General features: G+C 37.3%; 2 protein-coding genes across 8 annotated transcripts; one reads left to right on the top strand and one right to left on the bottom strand.

The window, feature by feature from the left end:
* The first annotated feature begins 1,745 nt into the window (after window positions 1-1,745).
* Window positions 1,746-3,286, top strand: LOC111207796. The gene is made up of 5 exons (XM_048743845.1): window positions 1,746-2,079; window positions 2,203-2,291; window positions 2,384-2,692; window positions 2,826-2,993; window positions 3,071-3,286. Exons 1-5 carry the CDS (start codon window positions 1,746-1,748, stop codon window positions 3,284-3,286), a joined length of 1,116 nt encoding a protein of 371 aa, XP_048599802.1.
* A 3,775-nt stretch (window positions 3,287-7,061) lies between these two features.
* On the bottom strand, window positions 7,062-11,786 carry LOC106376683 (mechanosensitive ion channel protein 3, chloroplastic-like). 7 transcript variants are annotated; one of them, XM_048745856.1, is made up of 14 exons: window positions 11,557-11,786; window positions 11,303-11,424; window positions 11,166-11,225; window positions 10,671-10,828; window positions 10,329-10,452; window positions 10,133-10,230; window positions 9,951-10,064; window positions 9,626-9,686; window positions 9,019-9,168; window positions 8,828-8,938; window positions 8,507-8,674; window positions 8,299-8,412; window positions 8,159-8,215; window positions 7,062-7,893 (listed from the first exon to the last, which is right to left on the bottom strand). In XM_048745856.1, the coding sequence occupies exons 2-14, from the start codon at window positions 11,369-11,371 to the stop codon at window positions 7,447-7,449; spliced, it is 1,731 nt and encodes a 576-aa protein (XP_048601813.1). In that variant the 5' UTR covers window positions 11,372-11,424; window positions 11,557-11,786; the 3' UTR covers window positions 7,062-7,446. The 7 variants fall into 7 exon arrangements, with proteins under 7 accessions (XP_048601813.1, XP_013672243.1, XP_022550644.1 ...); XM_013816789.3 differs by having other exon boundaries at window positions 10,133-10,233; window positions 10,329-10,455; window positions 11,557-11,784; XM_022694923.2 differs by having other exon boundaries at window positions 10,329-10,602; window positions 11,561-11,778.
* Window positions 11,787-21,016: the final 9,230 nt, after the last annotated feature.

Below are 21,016 nucleotides of genomic sequence, written 5' to 3'. Positions count from 1 at the left end.
TACAAACCAGCTGCACTTCCGTCCACTTTCTCCTTGTCATTCCACTGAATTGGCAGACAGACGAACGACACAGGTTCCTTATCGTCGTCTTAGAAATAGTAACTGGTGGCTTAACAACGCAATTACGACGAAACCAACGAAACCAAATTTCATCGTAAACGCCATGTAATATTACGACGCAAGTACGTCGAAAAGTAAACTTTACATCGACATTACAACGAATCATGTTACCGTTATATTTAGGTGAAAACGTGTATTCAATGTGCTTTAACTTACCTAATTTCGTCGTAAATTCGTTGTATGGTTTCACGAATTGGTTCAAGGTCCAGTTGCAAAGGTCACCACATCACCTATGTATTTCACACGAGGATTTACCTTTCACACATACGAGTATGGGAGACATCGGGCAACGAGTAACTACGGAATATGTGTGAAAGGTGAAACGGACTTTTACGGGATCTTGCAGGAGATTATTGAAGTGGAATTTCCGGGGTTATTGAAGCTAAAATGCGTCCTCTTCAAATGTGAATGGTTCGATCCTGTTGTGAACCGAGGGATTCGGTATAACAAATTTGGTGTTGTGGATGTCAATTTTGGGAGAAGATACAACAAATTTGAGCCTTTCATTTTAGCTTCACAAGCCGAGCAAGTAAGCTTCCTTCCTTATCCTCGGCTTCGAACTTCCGGGATAAACTGGTTAGCTGCTATCAAAATTACACCTCGTGGACGCATTGTCGCTGGAGAAGAACCGCCCTTGCAAGAAGAAGACGCTATCAATGAAGTTGAGGTACCAGAACAACCAACTGATGAAATCCTTTTGATCGACCCGCAAAACTTTCAATATGAAGATATTCCCGAAGATGCGACAGATGAAGCACGTGAAGACGAGTTCGAGAGAAGCGACGATGATGATTGTAATGGTAGTGATGAGAACGAAAACGATTTAGAGTGATGTAATATTGATGAGAACGAAAACGATTTAGAGTGATGTAATATATGTCTCTGATGTTGTATTTCTCTATTGTAATGTATGTTTAAAGAAATATTGTTTTTTTACCATCCTAATGTATGTGTAACAAATGTTGTTTTATATAATATGTATTTGTGTTAATTTTAAAAAAATTATTTGGAGTTTTAGGATTTTAGAGTTTAAGTTGGAGAAAGAGCACAAAGTAGTAGAGAAGAAGAGATATGATGTTAGATGATATGTGACTTTGGGGTTTAGGGATTTCATTCTCGGTGTTTAGGGTTAAGCGTTGTAAAATCGTCGTAAACCGATTTTTCGACGTAATTTCGTCGTAAATGGAAAAACGCGGGCCTGGTAACTTCGTCGTAAACGTGGGCCTTGTAAATTCGTCGTAAACCAATGTTTCGACGTAATTTCGTCGTAAATCGAAAAACACGGGCCTGGTAACTTCGTCGTAAATGGAAAAACACGGGTCTGGTAACTTCGTCGTAATGTTACGAGGAAGTTACGAGGAAACCGTTTTTATATATATGGGAGAAGTCGAAGATACGAGCACTGCTCGTATCTTCCTCCCTAACTCCTCTCCCCCTCTAAGGTAACTTTCTCTCTCTATCTTTTTTTTTTTTTTTTATAGTTTAGGTTGTTAGTTTAGGTGATTAGTTTAGGGAATTAGTTTAGGTGATTAGTTAACGGAATTAGTTTAGATGATTAGTTTAGAAAATTATTTTAAACAATTCGTTTAGGATATATATTAATTTAATTTTTTTAAATTTTCTAGATGGCTCCTAGACCGAGACCAGCAGCTCCTGCACCTACGTATGCGGATTTGTTTGGCGATGGATCTTCCTCTAGCGGTCCATCGTCTTCTTCCGGGACAGTTCCAGACTCTCACACATCTCGGAGAGTTCCTTCGACCCCTCCTCCTCTTCCATCTCAGATGCCTCCCCCACGAGCTCCACCTGTCGCCCCGGATCAGCCTGCCCCACCGGCTGCAGTTCATCCCGATTTGCGGGTGCCAGCTCATGCACCATTCGCAAGATACACCGTCGAGGATTTGCTTGCCCAGCCCGGACGAGAGGGTTTACACGTTCTGGACCCCGATAGACCCCCGGGTACTTATTGGTAAGTACATAAAATTATTAATTTTAAATTTAAAATCTTTGATCAATTTTTTTAACAAATTTGTTATATTTGCAGGTTTGGGGCTAACAACCGTGTTAGCCGGAGCGTTTCAGAGACGATGAAGGGATATTATGATGGCCCTTATCCCAACTGGACCATGACTCCCGATCACGTCAAGACGACGTGGTTTAAATGTTTTGCGGTAATTATATTTACATATTATTAATATTTATATTGTTAATTAAATAATTATTATTTTTTTTTTCTAATCTTTTAAAATGTTTGTTTTTTCAGCAAAGGTGGAACTGGTCCGTAGGAATCACCGAGAGGGTGAAGAGCGAATTTATTGCAAAGGCGAAAACTCGTCTTTGCAACACCGTCTCCGATTGGAAGGACAAGTGGGAGATTTACGGCTATGAGGGGAAGCCGAGCGGGGTCACAAAGGAAGCATGGGATGGCCTCATCACCTATTGGAACGAACCCAGCTCCATCCGCAAAGCCAACTCCTGCTCCGCTTCCCGAAGAACGAGGGATAAAGATGGCCATTTGCCCATGGTTCATAGATCCGGCCAAAAACCCCATGCCGAAATTCGTCTCGAAGCTGTAAGTTTTATTTAAATTTATAATTTTCATTATTTTAAACTTGTATTTATTAATTATATTTAATTTATTTATTATTGTTGTTTATTAGTTGGAGAAGACGGGAGTTTTGCCATCTCTCTCGGACTTATTCAAGATGACTCACGCCTCACCAGATGGGGTTTTTGTGGATCCTGCATCCGAGAAACTCTTCAACGCTGTGGCATCTCGGGTTGAAGAGCAAGAGACGCAACTTACCCAACAGTCTGCAGATGGATTACCCGTCAAGTTGTCAACCGTAGAGGTCGACCGGATCTTCGAGGAGGTAAAATTTAATAATTTTAATTTTTTTTCTTTATTTTATTATTAACTCTAAATACGGTTTTATATATATACATATAGGTGGCTCCTAGAAAGAAGGGAAGGACGGTTGGAATAGGTTCCGTTAACGAAGTTGCAAGGGCGACTTCGTCATACTATTCGAGACGGGACCATGACAACGACCGGATGCAGGCTCGCATGGATACCCAGCAGCAGCGTTTGGACTCTCTCGAGGGTTTGCTGGATGTGATGGCGGTGGGAAATCCAACTTTGCAGAGAGCTTTGGCGGAGAGATGAGCAGCTCTCGGGATGAGCCAGCCGGATCCCGAAGCAGGAACGTCTACAGACCCGAACCCCTCAGCCAACTACTTCGATGACCATGATGTTGGCCTTTAGTTTCCTTTTTTAATTTCTTTTGTTTTGTATAAAAAATTTAAATTCTATTTAATTAATGAATTTATAGTTTTAAAAAAAAAATTATTTGGTTTCATATTTAATTTTATTTCAAATATTTTAAATTTTAAAATTATTGTTTTATAAAATTTATATAATTATTATAATTAATTAATATTTTAAATATGGAGATGTAAATTCGTTGTAAAATTCCACGTTAAGTCCTCGTAACGTTTACGAGGAATTTACATGAAGTCGTTGTAAAGTCCTCGTAAAATTTACATCGACTTTACGTGGAAGCCTTACGTGGCTTTTACAACGAACTATTACGAGGTATTTACATCGTCGTTTACGAGGGCATTACGACGAATAGTTTCCTTCCGCTTTACGAGGAATTGACTTCCTCGTAAACGTAACTAGGACTTTACGACGAAACCTCCGTTACGACGAGCGTTTAACAACGAAACGCGTATCGATATTAATTCGTCGTAAAGCCCCTATTACGACGAATTTACAACGAATACCGCCCTCGTAAAAAATATGTTTTCTTGTAGTGGAAGTGTTCCCCTTGGAATTAAATAGTCTTCTATTAATGAAACTAGATCATTTCTCCGCGGATAATATATTTAAATTTGTTACATTTATCATTTTTATTTGTATGTGAATTTTTGTTTATTAAATTATATATAACTAATTTTTAAATTTGATTTTTTTTATATTTTTAGTTTGAAGTAAGTATTTCTATTATATGTAACACAATTAACTAATAAAATATGAAGAATTAAGTCCGAGATTTTAGAGTTATGTAAAAAATATATAATTATGTATAGAACATAAATTATCTTAGTTTAAAATATCGGAATCTCATCTCGAATAAATTCACGAAAAAAAGTACTCCAATAACCTACTTAAAATATAAAACCCCCCTTTCAAAAAAAAAAGTGTACTTAATAATATTTTTTTACGTGTAATAGTTGAAAACTAACAATTGAATATCGATCTAGAATATTATTTTAATATATCTAATGGTAAAATATTAATTGTAATAAACAAATTTTGAATTTTGTAATATTACATGAATTAGAAGTCTTTAAAATCTAAAATCTATTTTATTAACATAATATATTTTTTATTCATTTATTATTTTGACGTTACAAAATATTGCTTTAGTTTTATTTGTATATTAATTTTTTAATAATTTAGTTTCTTTTTAAGTAATTTTAAAATTATCAAGAATATAATATATTTAAAATTATTTATTTAAATATATTCAAATATGATGTCTCATTTTTACGTGTGTTTACGTTGAGCATATTTAATTTGTAGTTTGTATATTTAATAACACCTTGTTGCGTGATGTTCTATGGTTTAAATAAATGTGTTGTCATTTCATTTTATTACTACTAACATGATTTTTTAGTGATCAGTGATAATGTATTTTTAACGTTATTTATTATATTTTATTGTATATTTTCTACCTCTTCATGTTGGCACTTTTTTTAGAATCATTTTAATTAGATAATAGGTTTAAAGATGTAAATAAATCTGTGTATGTTGTAAATTTAGACTTTTTAGTGTAACTGAGCACTATCAATTATGAAAATTATATTATGATTTTATTTTACTAAATCTTTTTTTCTGTGTATATTTTTTGTTTTATTTTGTATTTTTACAATTTTATTGTCTTATTCTTTAATTGCATAGAATTGCTATTTTCAATTTTTGTTTCATATGCCTTAAAAGTTTTCAGTCGATTTTTGTTTGTTTTCTTTCTCCAATTACAATGTACAGTTCGCCCGTTTTTTTTTGGATCAAACTACTAATATCATCAGATAGAAAAACTTAAACTCCAAGAATGGAGTGAGTATTTGTGATAGAGAAAACTGATTTAGCCACTAATATAGTGAGATATTATAATATTAGAAGGTATGGAAACTCTTCTATGTTGTCATACGCTGGACATAATTAAGTCGTTGTCAATTGATTCTATATTTGTGATAACTGGAAGTACATCTTTATGTCTTCCTTACATCATCCTTAATTGGTTTACGGTTCGACCATTTCTAATATACTGAGAGCAACATAATATTAGATGTTGATTATTTCCTTCCAATTAGGAATGCACAGAATGAGAGAAATTCAAGGTGAGACCACTTTACAATTTTGTCCTCATATCTATATAGAGTTAGTTTATAGATTACTCTATCTGTTTCAAAATGTAATCATTTTTAATTAAAATATGTAATATTTAAAAGTTATTACTTTAGAAAACTGTCATTTAATATATAAATTTAATTAATTACACAGTAATTTAAATAATTTAACTGGCCACACAATACCCAATAAATATAAAGTTACATTGAAATATAAAAATAATTTATATAGTGAAACAAAAAATACTTTTAAACCATTATATTATAAAACAAAAGGAATATTCAAATTATATTGAAATATTAGAATAGTAAGAATCAGAAAAACTGAAATCTCAACGTCGATCATTTACGTCGGCCATGCCTTAAACCATCTCCAATGTATTCTTCTATTTTTTCTCTAAAATAGAGGAATTTCATAATATAGATGAATTTGTCTCCGATGTATTTTTCTATCTTCTCTCCTAAAAAAGAATATTCTTGATATATTCTTTTCCAAGTTTACAAATAATATTTTTTATTTGTGAAAGTTAAAAACCAGCCCAATTTATTTTAGTATTTTATAAAATTATGATATTACTTACACTAAATATTTCTTTACAAACTATTATGTAAATAAAAAATATAATTATATTTATATAAATAATATATTTCACTAAAAAAATATTTTTGGTTATAAATGTTTAAGTAAAAAGTTAAAGGATCATTTTGTAAAAACAAATAGAGGAGGTGACATGACAAAAATATAGTTTCTCATTGGCCGATTATTTTCGCCTACGTGGACACTCTATCTGAGGCTTATATCCTCCAGTTTTAATTAAAATCTGTAATATTTAAACGTTATTACTTTAGAAAACTGTCATTTAATATATAAATTTAATCAATTACACGGTAATTTACATAATTTAATTGGCCACACAATATCCAATAAGTATAAAGTTACATTGATATATAAAAACAATTTATATAGTGAAACAAATAATACTTTTAAACCATTATATTATAAAGCAAAGAGAATATTCAAATTATATTGAAACATTAGAATAGTAAGAATCATAAAAGCTGAAATCTCAACGTCGATCATTTACGTCGGCCATGCCTTAGATTATCTCCAATGTATTCCTCTATTTTTTTCTCTAAAATAGAGGAATTTCATAGTAGAAATGGATTTGTCTCCGATGTATTTTTCTATTTTCTCTCTCTAAGTTTACAAATAATATTTTTTATTTGTGAAAGTTGAAAACCAACCCAATTTATTTTAGTATTTAATAAAATTATGATATTATTTATACTAAATATTTCTTTACAAACTATTATATTTTCGATTATAATTGTTTAAATAAAAAGTTAAAGGATCATTTCGTAAAAACAAATAGAGGAGGTGACATGGCAAAAATATAGTTTCTCATTGGCCGATTATTTTCGCTTACTGGACACTCTATCTAATGCTTATATCCTCCTTTTATTACTTTGTTTTGTTTGATAAATTTGATCCTGATGAATTTTCAAAGCACAAAGGAACTTCAAACTATCCAAAACAAATTACCTTTAGAGTTTGAGTCACTGATATAATTTACACAGATGAAATGGCTCATTTCTTCATTTCCAATTGTTACTTTATACAAATGTACTAAATTGCTTGGAACACTATTTTATTTATACCTCTTTTCATTCACTAATTCTGATCCAACACCAAGTTCTTAGGACTCCATTAACGAACTAGATGCCTCGAGTTCTTCATCAATCGGGAGTGTACGTTTTGAGCCATCCAAAGCAACACCGAGAACAATATTTTCCTCTAACGAAGAACTTGTACCAGATCCACGAACATCTCTAGCATTCTCATCTCCCTTGCTCTTTTCGGTCCCTTGTCTTGCTTTTGGTTTCAGTGTCTGCTCTCTTGCACCTTCGCCATCAGAAACGTTCTCTTGCACTCTCTTTCTTCTTCTCTTCTGATTTGTGTTCTACAGGCTGGTCCGATGATGCGGTTCTCAGACCTTTATTGCCTGTACTAGAGTTGGAATCAATACTTACTTTCGGTTTCTCCTTTTTAGTGTTTGATCCGTTGTTTTCTGTTTCAGCCTTGGAGTCTGTTGCTTCTCCTTCAGGGTCTTTTTCTTCACCTTTCTGCTCTGATGACTTAGGACGGGAGGACTTGGCATTATCATCGCCATTGATTTTGTAGGATGGCTCAATCAACATGAGTCGACGGTTCATAGCCGCTTGATTGAAAACTATGTCTGAAAATCCTGCACTGTCTACCTCAGTCTCATTACGCATCCTCTGAACTGTGCGAATTGGGGTTGCTAGACGTGCGCCATGATGCCTGATAACTCTAAGAAGGTCCAAGAGAACTTCTTCCTGTTTAAAAAAGTTCATAATATTCAACAATGACACATAAGTTACACACACAGACACAAAACACATGTGACACAGGCACATATGCTCAGAAACACATGCACTGACGCATTACACAAAACCATGTCTGGGGAACTAATTAAGTGATGTTGTACACGCATGCGGGTATGACATGCACCAAATTGCATACAATTCTTAGTTGAAGTGCACAGTTTAGATGACATACATTAAGGTTATGAAAAGGTCTATCTAGTTAAGTTTTACATACCTTAACACAAAGGTACTCTTCAAAACGTGAAGTCTTCACAAAACAGGATATGAGAATCTACAACAGAATTAGATATGGATGTTAAATCTGATTAAAGCGAAACAGATATATTAGATGTTGACAGAAGGGCATCGTCTTACCCTAAGGGCTTGGTTCTCTGGATCTACATCCTCCAAAAAGACTCTTCTGTGTATTTTTTGTTGCTCGATTTGAGGATTTTTGGACAACACCTTGCGCATATCAGCCACAATACTCTGTAAAAGTTAAAAAATAATACATCCACTTGTCGCATTAGCTACTCTACAAGTGCAGGGATAAAAGAATGTGTAAACAAGAATATTTTCTTACATTAGTTTTGCTGACATCAAGATGGCTGATGGCAAGATGTGTTTTGATGCGCCAATGTGTCCTTTGAGTTAGATTCCTCACAATGTTAACACTGAACTGGTGGTTAGGAATATGAACCGCTTCACGGTCATCACCTCTGATAATCGTAGGTGACCACCAGCCAACGTGCTGATAATGAAGCAAAGTAAATTTCCATGGAACAAAAGTCATATAAAAAACAGACGACTGTTTGAACTTTGAAGCAAGTGGCGTGATTATCAATTAAGAAAATCAATCTAAGGCAGCCTGTGATGGCTAAGATATATTGACAACTTAACAGACCTCTACTGTGCCAGAAACTTCATAGCCTCCTATCTTGGTCTGGATCCACTCATTCAGAACAAAGGGCCGTGTAGCATGAATCATAATGCTTGAAAGAAAGTTAGTAAGTATCTGCACTGCCACAAAAGGTATTATTGTCCCACTGTTATTAGATTTAGTATGCCAAAGTATTGCACAAAAATGGATCTTGCCTCACGACCAGCGAGAGTAAGCAGTACTGTCCCCAGACCTCCAGCTGTTAGCCATTTTTGGGTAGAGAAACCCAAAAGCTCCATAAACAATGAAGCAGCAGCGACCCACGCAGCAGTGTAAACAGCTTTCCCAGCAAAACTGAAACCCATCTGGCATAACAAAAAAACAGATAAACGTACTTCCGAATAAACGAAATTAGCTAAAAGACATCCAATCTCAAGTACAACTTGTGCATCAGCCAACTGAGTTTTTTAATATCGATGTGAAAGGAGTTTATTCTTTCAGAACACCTAAAATAAACGAATGCAAATTCACAAAAAAAAAATACAAGTTCGGAGGGATAAAATGCTTATTTTTCATGAGAATCGCGATCTGACATACAGTTCATATATAGTATTTATCCCTTTCATTAATGGAAAGATTAGACGTGATACAATAACATATTTAACTCTTCCTAAGAGGTAGCTACTAAGGAAAACTAAGCCCTACAGCTGAAGTGTATCATATCGCATCTTACGAGGGCCAATAACCATCAACAGAAAAAAAGTCATCGATACAAAAAAAATAAGAAGTGTTCAAGTCCGTTTAAGCATAGGGGAGACATACATTTCTGGTATCGGCTGGATTATTTGTCTCCATAAAAAATTTCTGCACCTGCTGAAGTAGGCTACAGAAAAGACATTGTATAACATGCTCAGAAACTAAATTTACATTTCAAACTCAATAAAGCTAAGGTATGATAGATATACAAGGACCGAAACAAAATATACTGCACTATTTCCAACTGATTGAAAGAACCTAATGCTGAAACTGCATAAAGATCATTTAGGTCTTTTGAAGACATCTATTCTGAAGCAAGTACTTGAATAGTGAAGCTCAACATAGCAGTGTTCTTATAAAAGTAGACTAGCAGTATTCAGAAACTTCTCACCTTGATAAACAGCAGGCAAATGCCAACACTGTTGACATGGACTGCGCAAAGCTAAGAAAGCGAGTTTTAACAGCTTGGCTGGCACTTGAAGACAATACTACTGGGTCCAATGTTCTGAAAGACAATTCCATATTGGCTTTAGTAAAAATATATAATAGTTAAGAAACAAAAATATTGTCGACCTGCAGAAAAGGAGTGCTCCACTCCAAAGCAGCAAAGGCTGAAGATATGACACAACAATGTATTGTGTGCTGCTCTTTTGTGAATTTGCATCATTTCCCTTCTGGAATCAAAATTGCGTCCACTAAGAATTAAAGTATACCAAGTACTCTAAGAAGCGAAAAAGGGAAGGAATACATAAAAGAGAAGACATCTCACCTCAAACAAGGTAGCTCTGGTTAAGCCCATGAGGGGCCTAATTCCCCATGTACCAAATGCAAGAATCGCAACTGCTGAAAGTAGTTTCATTAAATGAGGATTTCCATGTAAAGCATCACATGCCCTACTATCAATGACGAAATTTGAGGTAAGATGGCATTATATAGAAAATGTATTTGAAAGACAGACCAAACACGGAATGTATATCCTACTCCCCTTATTCAAATATGAGATCTTTTGGGTTGTAAGCAAGAACATGTGATGCGTGTGCACACTTTGGAAAGTAGACCGACATCAGCCGCCACTTAACAGTATAAATGAGTAAAGGTTCAGGCATATAACCTTGTGAGTACTAGTGCAGTTGATTTAACAATGGGGCCGTGGCTTCCACCCCCTGGAAAGAGAGCTGCTCGGCAAACGAATGCATTACTACAAGATGATACAGGGGCTTTGAACCCACGCAAGGTCTCGAAAAGCTGAAGACTCCAAACGTCTCGTCTCTAAGACAAGAGGAAAGGAAACATAGAATTCATAGAAGCCCACGTGAAGGTTATACAAGTAAAAGAATCCATATAGATAGAAAACACTTGGCAAGGGACCCTCAGATGAAAATCTATTTTAAACTGAGAGCTATACTTATTGATCGGACACAACCAAAGTTAAATACAATAGAAACAGACACACAAGCATTTCTACGGAAGTTACTAATAAGAAAAAGTGGTAAAGTTCCTCCTCATAACACCTACAACAATAGTTGAAGAAAATCAAATAAAAGCACTAACAGATGGACACAGAACCAACCATAAAAACAATGCATGGTATGAGCAGAGATGATACCGTGGAAAATGATGAAAGACGTGTCTGTGTTAAATACACACGATTTTTACAAGCAATACTCTGCAGGAAACAGAAAAATTGTAAGTAGATATCAAAACGCGGGAATTAAGTAAGTGATAATTGACACAAGTAGGCACATTATGGTATCCAGAAGCTTGATGGATCTTATGATGAGAGAGTGGTAGAGAGACAGTCCGCATCATCATCACAAGCGAAGATAACAATGACCCTATGTGTACAAATCAATTAGCCGAGCAACCTGCACAAATAGCATAATTCTAACTTCATGCAGCATACTTATTGAACTAATCAAAGCCAATCTCAGATTACTCCTTGGAATCTTTCTAGTTTCTCGCTAAATCGAAACACAAAATCATATCGCGGAAGATACCTACGACGTACGGAAAAGAGGAATCCAAAGAGATCGGAAGCAAACGACGAGATCGGAGAAGATGAAAGAGATAGGAGATAGGAGATAGGAGATAGGGTGAACTTCTTCTTCGTCTTGATTATTACTTTCTCCTGAATAAAAAACTACAAGACATTCATCTATCTAACGTGCGCCAGTAGTTGACACCTCGATCTCTCTCTCTAATATACGCCCATTGTGGCAAACGATGATGAACTTTCTTTTTTTTCAAGAGAGGATAATTCCTATTGTCCCTGAAAGAATTATAAAATTTTGACAATCCATCGTTTATGGATTTTAAAAATCTTACCAAAATGCATTGTTATTGGTTTGAATATATACATATCAATTATGGCCGAAATCCGTAGCCTCCCTTCGAGCCCTAAAAATTATTGGGCTTGAGCTTAGTTTTATAAACCCAAAAAAATTGAGTCTTTCGGGCTAAGTCCATTTGGACTTTGGATATTTTGGGCATAAGCCCGTTTGGACTAAGACCGGTCCGAAAACACGAAATTTTATACTTTATTTTAAATATTATCGTTATTGCAATCCAAACAATTATTAGTATTGACATATTATTTTGATATTTTTATCCAAACTCTAATAAAGCAAATATAAAAGTTGTTAATTATTTTATTGTTTATCATTACAAGTGTCACATTTTAAATTTTGCAAATGTACTTTCTTCTTTCATGTACAACATGTTTTTTCAATATACAAAGTATGAAACGTTTGACCATGTTTATCATAAATTTGTTTTCTTATATGTTTAGGAGGTGTTATTGGTTTATATATTTTGATTGATTTAGAAATCCATATAGTATTTATAAATCCAAGTAAAATATGTAAATCCGGAGGTTTTCTCTCGGATTTGAGTCTTTGTATTTTTAACTAAAATGTCCAAACAAATTCATTCAAATCCATTATAAAATCAAATATATTAGTAAATCCGTACGATTGAATAACACTTGATTTGATACATAATTTATGAATCATTAAACCAATAACACATGATTTTAATACAGATTTGAAAATCACAGAACCAATAACACTAGATTTAGTTCAGATTTTCAAATCCATTAATATACAACAACCAATAACCCCTACTTAGCTTAAATTTATATTTGATTATTTAAATCTTATTAAATTTAGTTTGTTTATAATATGTTTTTAAAGCATACGAAAAAGTAAAACATTTTTGATAAAAAGAAAAGTTTATACTCATTTTATATTTTAAAACAAAAAATGAAACTATTTTTTTTTTAATAAAAATTCACATGTATTAAAACGATGGAAGTGACAATGATAAATTATTTTTCGAAAAGTCCAAAAAAAAACGAAAAGCCCTAGAGGCTTTGAATTCTAGGCCCAAAATATTTCCGGGCCGGGCCGGGCTCAAATATTTTTGGGCTTAGCGGGTTCGGGCCGGGCCAGCCCGAATTGACACCCCTTTTGAAGACTTTTAAATTCCATTCAAACTGTTTGTTATTCATAAAGTTTAGTTATTGTTGATTTTACTACTCTATTAAATTCTATTTTTATTGGAAGTTGAATTCTTTGTATTTTTACTCATAAGAATATACTTTGAAAATATCATCTATACTCATAAGATTTTGAAATCTGTGTGATAATAAAACCTATATGTACTGCATATTTTGTCTACGTGAACACACAAACCAAACTCAACAATGACGAAGAAACCAAACTCACATGATCTGTAATTCATTATATATTTTTCTGTTTCGTATTTGATAAAACAACCATTTGATTCAATAATAGTGAAGAAACCAAACGCACATGATATCAAACGTTTGATTCAATAACTAGAATGGTGTTTCAAAAATATCAAAAAAATTTAATGAAAACAAGACTGATTATTATCATAAGAAAACAAAGAACGCGAAACAAAAATAATTTGTCTCACCATCACCGCTACTTCCATTTCCTACTGCATCAGTCCACATATTGGAAGCTATCATGTTTCTCCAGTTATTAGCATACTCTCGTTGTTGAGATTCAAGAATACCTACTTCTTCAGTGCCTACTTCTCCATTTTCTTCTTCTTCTTCACTGTTTTCATTGATCACTTCTTCTGGAAAAATATCTGATCGATACTCTTTACGTAAAAAGTTATGCAATCCAGCACATGCCAAAACTAGCTCTGCTTGTGTCTTAAAAGAGAAAGGAGACACATATTTAAAAATAAGAAGGGCGAGTATGCTTTCTCTTTCGCGTTTATAGGCAGCACTCCTCTTGCTTATGATGGGAAGACTTTTGTATGCCTCCATCGTGAGATATGTCTTGTTGGTGATCTTAGTTTTCGGGAACAGATGTTTGCCAGAAATGAGATCTATGGAGGCGTCTGCCTATCTAATGCCTTGATAACTATCTTACCGACTTATTTATTTTTGTCTCAATGATGCATTTTTGTGTTTTCGTGACTGGCCTTTTTTTTGTTTGGTCAAAGCATATGGGCTTGGTGAACAGCAATCGAGCTTTCTATGAATACAAGATCTGAGAAGATCGGGGTAAGGTGGTCGTCGCTGAGAAGGAAGCCCTGCAATTTAAGGATGTGGCATAGCAGGCCAGGAACCAGGAAGCTTGTGCTCGAAACACTGCTTTGGAGGCTAAGCTCAAGGAACTGGAGGTCATCAAGAAGACCAAGGATGAGAAGACCAAGGAGCTCGAGAATTCGGAGCTTGGTCTTCGTTACCTCATAAAAAATCTAGAAGATGCATGCCGAGAGAAAGAAAAGCTTGACAATCAGCTCGGGCTAGCACAAAAGACTCATGAAGAGGAGCTTTGTAGATTGTCTGCGCTAAGGGCTAATGAGGTTCAGAAATATGAAAAGGGAGCTCATAAGGTGGTGGCTGCGAAGTATAAATTGTGTATCGACTTGATCACACAAGCTTCGACTGACTCTGAGGGTGTCCAACAGAATGTCTTGCTGATGTCCCAGACAGTCGCTCGGACCAATCTTGAGGAGGGGGATTATAGGTCTTGAGGATGATCGAAAGATATGGGTGGAAGCTCATAAGAATTTTCAGGCGGATATGGATGATATGGAAGTTATTCGTCTCGATCCGGATAGAGATCTAAGGTTTCCCCCATTTCTGATGACTCTAACTGTAGTAACCGTCAGCTGACATTTGTTCCCGGGCTGGTATCTTCTCATGATGGTGAAGTCCGGGGTGGATTTGGCGAAGTGGGGACCTTTGGTCAGCCAAGTGAAAATCGAGCTGAGGACCCTCTTGCTGATATGGAGATGCCGGACGCAACGGTTGCTAGAGAGCCACTGGTTATCAACTAGTTTGGCTTGAATCTTCCTTCTATCTCTGTGATAGAGTTTAGATATGCGAAACTCTAAGAACTCTTGTAAACTTCACTTGTAATTCCAATAGAAATGAATAAAGCTTTGAGTATGAAACAAACTAGACTCTCATGGCGAATCCAGCTTGAATCATCTTTCTCATGGCGAACGAGAGAGATAGACTCATAGCGTCTAAACAATCAACATCAAAGCATAATTTCAACAGAATGAACAACAAACTATTAGTAAAGAGACGATGACTCATAACGGCAAAGACTCTTTCTCCATCTGCAGGTTTCCTTCTTCATTTAACTTGCAATCCAACGTCTCCTGCCACGTCATCCTTACTCTATTTCTCAACTCTATTATTATTCTTCCTCATGTAAGCCTTATGATACCTATCAATACCTCACCCATGTAAACCAAGCTTGCCCTCAAGCTTGTATGATGGAAAACATGCTACAAACTCTCACGAAGGCATCCAAGAATCATCCACCTCTGTTGAATCCCTCCAATGAACAAGAAGTTCCAGCTCTCCCTTCATATTATATTGTTTCGCTAACACCTCGTCCGGAACCAATTCACCAGCCACCTCACCCAAACAAACTGGTGGTAGTTGTTGCACTTGAGTACTCTCTCCCAACGCCTTCTTAATTTGGGATATGTGAACGACTGGATGAATTTTCGATTCCGCTGGTAACAACAACTTGTAAGCCGCTTTACCAATCCGTTCAGTACCATATACGGTCCGTAGAATTTAGCAGCTAACTTCTGACAGAATCTCTTCACCACCGAGTGTTGTCAATATGGACGTAGCTTCAAATACACCATATCTCCCACCGATAACTCAACACCTCTCGTATGATTATCAGCTTGGTCTTTCATCAACTCCTGCGCCCTGACCAAACTTTTCTTTATAACATTCCATACTGCATCTCTCTGTTTTAACGACTCCTCCAACTCAAAGTTGTTAGTAGACCTGTCTTCATATCCCAACAAAGCTGGAACGTCTCTAAGCAACGGTTTAAAACTTCTGACTGCCCATCGGTGTAAGGATGAAAGGCAGTACTAAACTTCAAATGTGTCCCTGCCAGTTTAAAACACTCCTTCCAGAACTGGCTCAAAAAGATACGATCGCGGTCAGATACAATGCTGTGAGGGTAACCGTGTAAACGAACTATCTCCATTACAAACTTATTTACCATATCTGCCGCTGTAAATGGTGTTTCAAGCCAAGAAAGTGTGCTGACTTACTTAACATGTCGACAACAACCAACACCACATTCACTCCATTTGACATCAGAAGACCCTAAAAAAAACTATGTTTATATCTTCCCAAATCCTCGCCGGAATAGGTAATGGTTGAAACAATCCTGCAGGTGATAACGTCGAGTGTTTGTGAGTTTGACAAACTGAACACTCCGCAACATACTCCTTTATCTGCTTCCACAAACCCTTCCATGTAAATGAACGCTGAACTCGTTGTAATGTCTTCACTACTCCCGAATGACCACCAGATTTACTGTCATGACACTCATTTAGTATTAAAGGAATAAACCTCGAAGTCTTTGGTATGACTAGCCGTTGCTTAGACCAAAGCTTCCCATCTATCACTATTAGCTTCGTAGATACTAGCTCTTTACTCAATAACTTATGAATCACTAACTATATCGGTCCACTCTCTGTAATCTCCTTATATAAATCTTCCCACTGTAACACTATAGGAACGGTTACTGCAAACAATGACGACGAGTGCATTCAACGAGATAGACCATCAGCTGCTTTATTTTCACACCCATGTTTATAGAAAATCTCAAAATCAAATCCAAGCAACCTTGTTAACCATCGCTGATACTCCATGTTTACCTCTTTCTGCTCCAGTAAGTATTTAATACTCCTCTGATCCGTATGCACCTGAAACTTTCGTCCAAGCAAATAATGTTTCCACTTCCTCACTGCCATCACTACAGCCATCAACTCCCTGTCATAAGCAGGCTTATGTCTTTCCCGTTTTGTCAATGTATGACTAAAGAATGCTAAAGGTTTCTTGTCTTGCATTAACACTGCTCCTACGCCAATCCCTGAAGCATCAGTCTCCACCACAAAGACTTTTGTAAAGTTTGGTAACGCTAAAAAATGAGCCGTAGTCATAGCTGCCTTCAATGCCTCAAATGAACCTTGAGCCTCATCTGCCCACTCAAACTGGTCTCTATTCAATAAGGACGTTAAAGGTCTCGCAATTACTCCACAGTCTTTCACAAACCTCCTGTAATACCCTGTAAACCCCAAGAATCCTTGATATACCATGGATTTAACCCATTTTTACCCATGGTATATGAGTATTTTACTATCTATATACTATATATTCTGTCCTATTAGGTATGTTTTCAGGTTCAGAAGTATCTTGGAGTAAAGTGATGATTATAGAGCATTTAGGAGCTTAAAAGAGATTTCATCCGAGCTGACCAATAGAGGTCGATACGAAGAACAAACAATCGATCGATGCACATTAAGTGCCGTCGATCGATACTGAAGAGAAGCCTCGACGATTGAAGATTATGATCGATCGATGTACATTATGTACCATCGATCGATGTCGAGACGCGGAAGCGCGACTTGGTTTCAGCCGACTTTAAACCCAAGACTTCACCAAATTACAAGATTACCCCTAACGAGTTTTTCACCTAATAGTTATATACTTGCCTAAGTGTTAGGAGGCAAGAGAGTTTTTTTATACACAATTTTTCTACAGAGTTTTTCAGCCACCATTGTATTCTTAGGAGAGAAGATCATAGAGAGATTTGTGATTGGAACTCCTTTGATTCATCTATTCTATTCCATGCAGTTTTATTCTATATTTTGTGTCACGAATTGCTTAGCTATGTCTGAGTAGTTTACTTGTTAGATTCAGGGTTCAAATAGGTTAGATGGATTAGCCCCAACTATAGATTGCTAAGTTGTGGTATTCATTGATTGATTGTTCTTAATGCTTGTTCTAGATTAGCTAACTAGAATATTGAACCTAAGAATCTGCGTGAGTCAAGCATCCTTGACCATGCAGTCCTGAAACTAATCTGTCATACTAGGATTGCTAGAAAGAGGTTACCGCTGAAACGTTCAGGTACATGCCCAGCAGTACCAGAAGCAACAAGGAAACACACCTGCTATTCTCAGAAGATCCTGCTCACTTGGAACGTTCGATCCGCAAAGACCAACGTTCCACATCGCTCGACGCAGCAGTTTTCACGTCGACTGATTCTCGTACCCAACCGTCGACTGATACATGACCTTCATCGTCGACCGATCCACATCGTTCGACGTTGATCGATACTACACTGCTTACATCGATCGATCCTCAGTCGCGAAACATGGTCGCAATTGTTATTCTCAGACAGAATGAGAATGGAAACCTGTATGACCAGGATGGTCATCTGCGTAATGCAACAGGTCAGAAACTAGACGCTCAGGGGAATGTAATCCTTGATGCTGATGCTACAGAAGCTGCTCAACCTGTAGAAGAGGCTGCTCCACCAAAGGCACTGGCTGACTACAATAGTCCAGACGAGTACTACGCCAACATATCAGCTATTCGACTTCCAGAGATTCGAAGCAGAACTTCGAGCTGAAGCCTCAGTACTACACACTCGTGTCGCAGCTACCCTACTCTGGGTTACCGCACGAGCATCCTATGGACCATCTGGAGAGGTTCGGGGATCTTATCGCTGCTTATCGTATGGATGGAGTCCCTGAGGACTACCTATTGTGCAAGCTCTTCAAGTATACTCTGACTGGAGAAGCGATGCACTGGCTTAAGCAGCTACCCACATGATCTCTAATATCCTGGGCCGACATCAAGAATGCTTTCTTGCGACACTTCTTCGATGAGGCACGCGCTGAAGACTTGAGGAGAAAAATCGCCACATTCACGCAGGAGACTGGAGAGTCATTCAAAGATGCGTGGATCAGATTCAAGTTCTTCCGGCGAGACTGTCCACACCACGGATCCAATGAAGTGCAACTACTGAGCACTTTCTTCAGAGGTATCGCCTTGAGGTATCAGATGGCTCTTGATACAGCTAGTGAGGGAAACTTCAACACCAGGAATCCGGTGGAAGCTATGAGACTGACTGAAAATCTAGCAAACAGCAGCAACACCAAGAACACTTACTTTGAAAGGAATAAGTCTGTTGCATCCCTAAGGAAGGGGCAGATGGACGAAGTTAGAGCAAAGTTAGATGTAGTTCATGAGCTTCTTAGGAAGCAGGTCTGCTCAGCTGAAGAAGCAGAGACTGTAAACAATGAAGGAGAAGAATATGTGAACTAAATTAGAGGTACTAGATTTCAGAGGTCTGGAAACCAGGGTGGAAACATAAACTTCTATGGCAATGGTCAGAGGAGTAACCAGAGTTCACAGTTCGAGAAACCTTTCAGCAACAACAGGAGAGGCTATGGAAACTCATACTACCAGAATCCTCCACCACAGACTCAGGAAAGCAAGATTGAAGCAATGCTTGACAGAGTTCTGGAAGGACAGAAACAACTCACTGTGGATTTCAATGGGAAGATAGATTCAGCCTACAACAGTCTGAACACAAGAATTGAGACCTTAGGGACTCAAGTAAGGAAGCTTGAAATGCAAGTGGCTCAGACTGGAGACACTGTAAAGAAGCAAGAAGCCTTGGCTAGAGAGGTAGGAGTTGGGAAAGCAAAGCACCACGTGAATGACATCCTAGATGATGATTTCTGGCAGGTGGTGAAGCATGAGAAGCTTGGAGAAGGAGATTTCGAAGTTGAAAGCTCCATGAGCTTCGACGGATCACAATGGTGTCGACCGATGTCAATGGATGCACATCGATCGACAGACCATGACGAAGATCGATCGATAGAATACTCTAAAAATTGATCGATGGCATCTGTTGAATCGGCTGCGGTGTGTAGCGCAGTTCGAATCATGACTCATGAGGAATTCGCAAAAAAACATCCTCACCCACCCTCCCCTTTCTACGTCAAAATCGATCGACCCCATGAGCCAGCCATCGATCGACAAAGAGAGACCGATATCGATCGACCCCCTCACCTCCCATCGATCGACGTGCACCTCTCACATACCGAGTGTGATTACCATCTATTGATCGTAACCGAATCAACGCACTCAGACCACCACCTAAACCTTTAGCAAACCCACCAGAACCTACAACCAACCCTTTAGACACTACACCAGAGCCTATGCAAGTCGATGAGGCAACTGAAGGAAGAAGGTTAAGGAAAAGGAAGGAGAAGATTCCTAAGAACCGTAAGATGGAAGCTAATGAGAAGGAGATGGATGGTTTCACTAAGAGAGTCCTCAGAATCCCATTGGAGAAACATTTTGATGAAGTTTACTACACACACCGGTTGTGGATGTTCTTCAGAGAAACTAAGGAGACTGAGGAGGACATTAGGAGAATGTTTCATTACATCAGGGAAAGGATGAAACTAAGGATCGCATTGAAGAAGAAGAGTGATCCTGGGAAGTTGGCAATACCATGTTTGGCAAAGGGTATTGAATTTCCCCATGCACTTTGTGACACAGGAGCATCAGTCAGTATACTACCTAAGGTTATGGCAGACCAGCTGGGTCTGAAAATAGAGCCCTCATCAGAATCATTCACCTTCGTGGATCTTTCAGGAAGGAGCTCAGGAGGCATCATAAGAGACCTTGAGGTACAGATTGGTAATGCCCTTGTCCCAGTAGATTTTCATGTCCTGGACATCAAGCTTAACTGGAACTCTTCACTTCTGCTTGGAAGAGCTTTCCTAGCTACAGTAGGAGCTGTATGTGACATGAACACCAACAGATTGTGTCTGGCACTGATAGATCCAGACGTCCACTATGACCTAGTTCGAGTTGTGAGACAACATGTCAACGTCGTGGAGCTTGGAAATGATCTTGGCTACATTGCATCATGCCATTGTGGAGCAGAGTACGAAACCGAGTACTCAGAATCGATCGACACTCACACTGTCACATCAATCGATTCCAATGAGTCACCGACGACCGATGAACGCTATCCCACGTCGCTCGACGGGAAGCAACCGGTAGACCAATCCACATTACCAGATCAGTACTATCCAAACTTTGTCTTTCAATAA

This window comes from Brassica napus, chromosome C1 (genome assembly GCF_020379485.1).
Source record: "Brassica napus cultivar Da-Ae chromosome C1, Da-Ae, whole genome shotgun sequence".
Lineage (NCBI taxonomy): Eukaryota > Viridiplantae > Streptophyta > Magnoliopsida > Brassicales > Brassicaceae > Brassica > Brassica napus.
The sequence above is the reverse complement of the archived record's forward strand: the minus strand, read 5'-3'. Positions and strand labels throughout refer to the sequence as shown.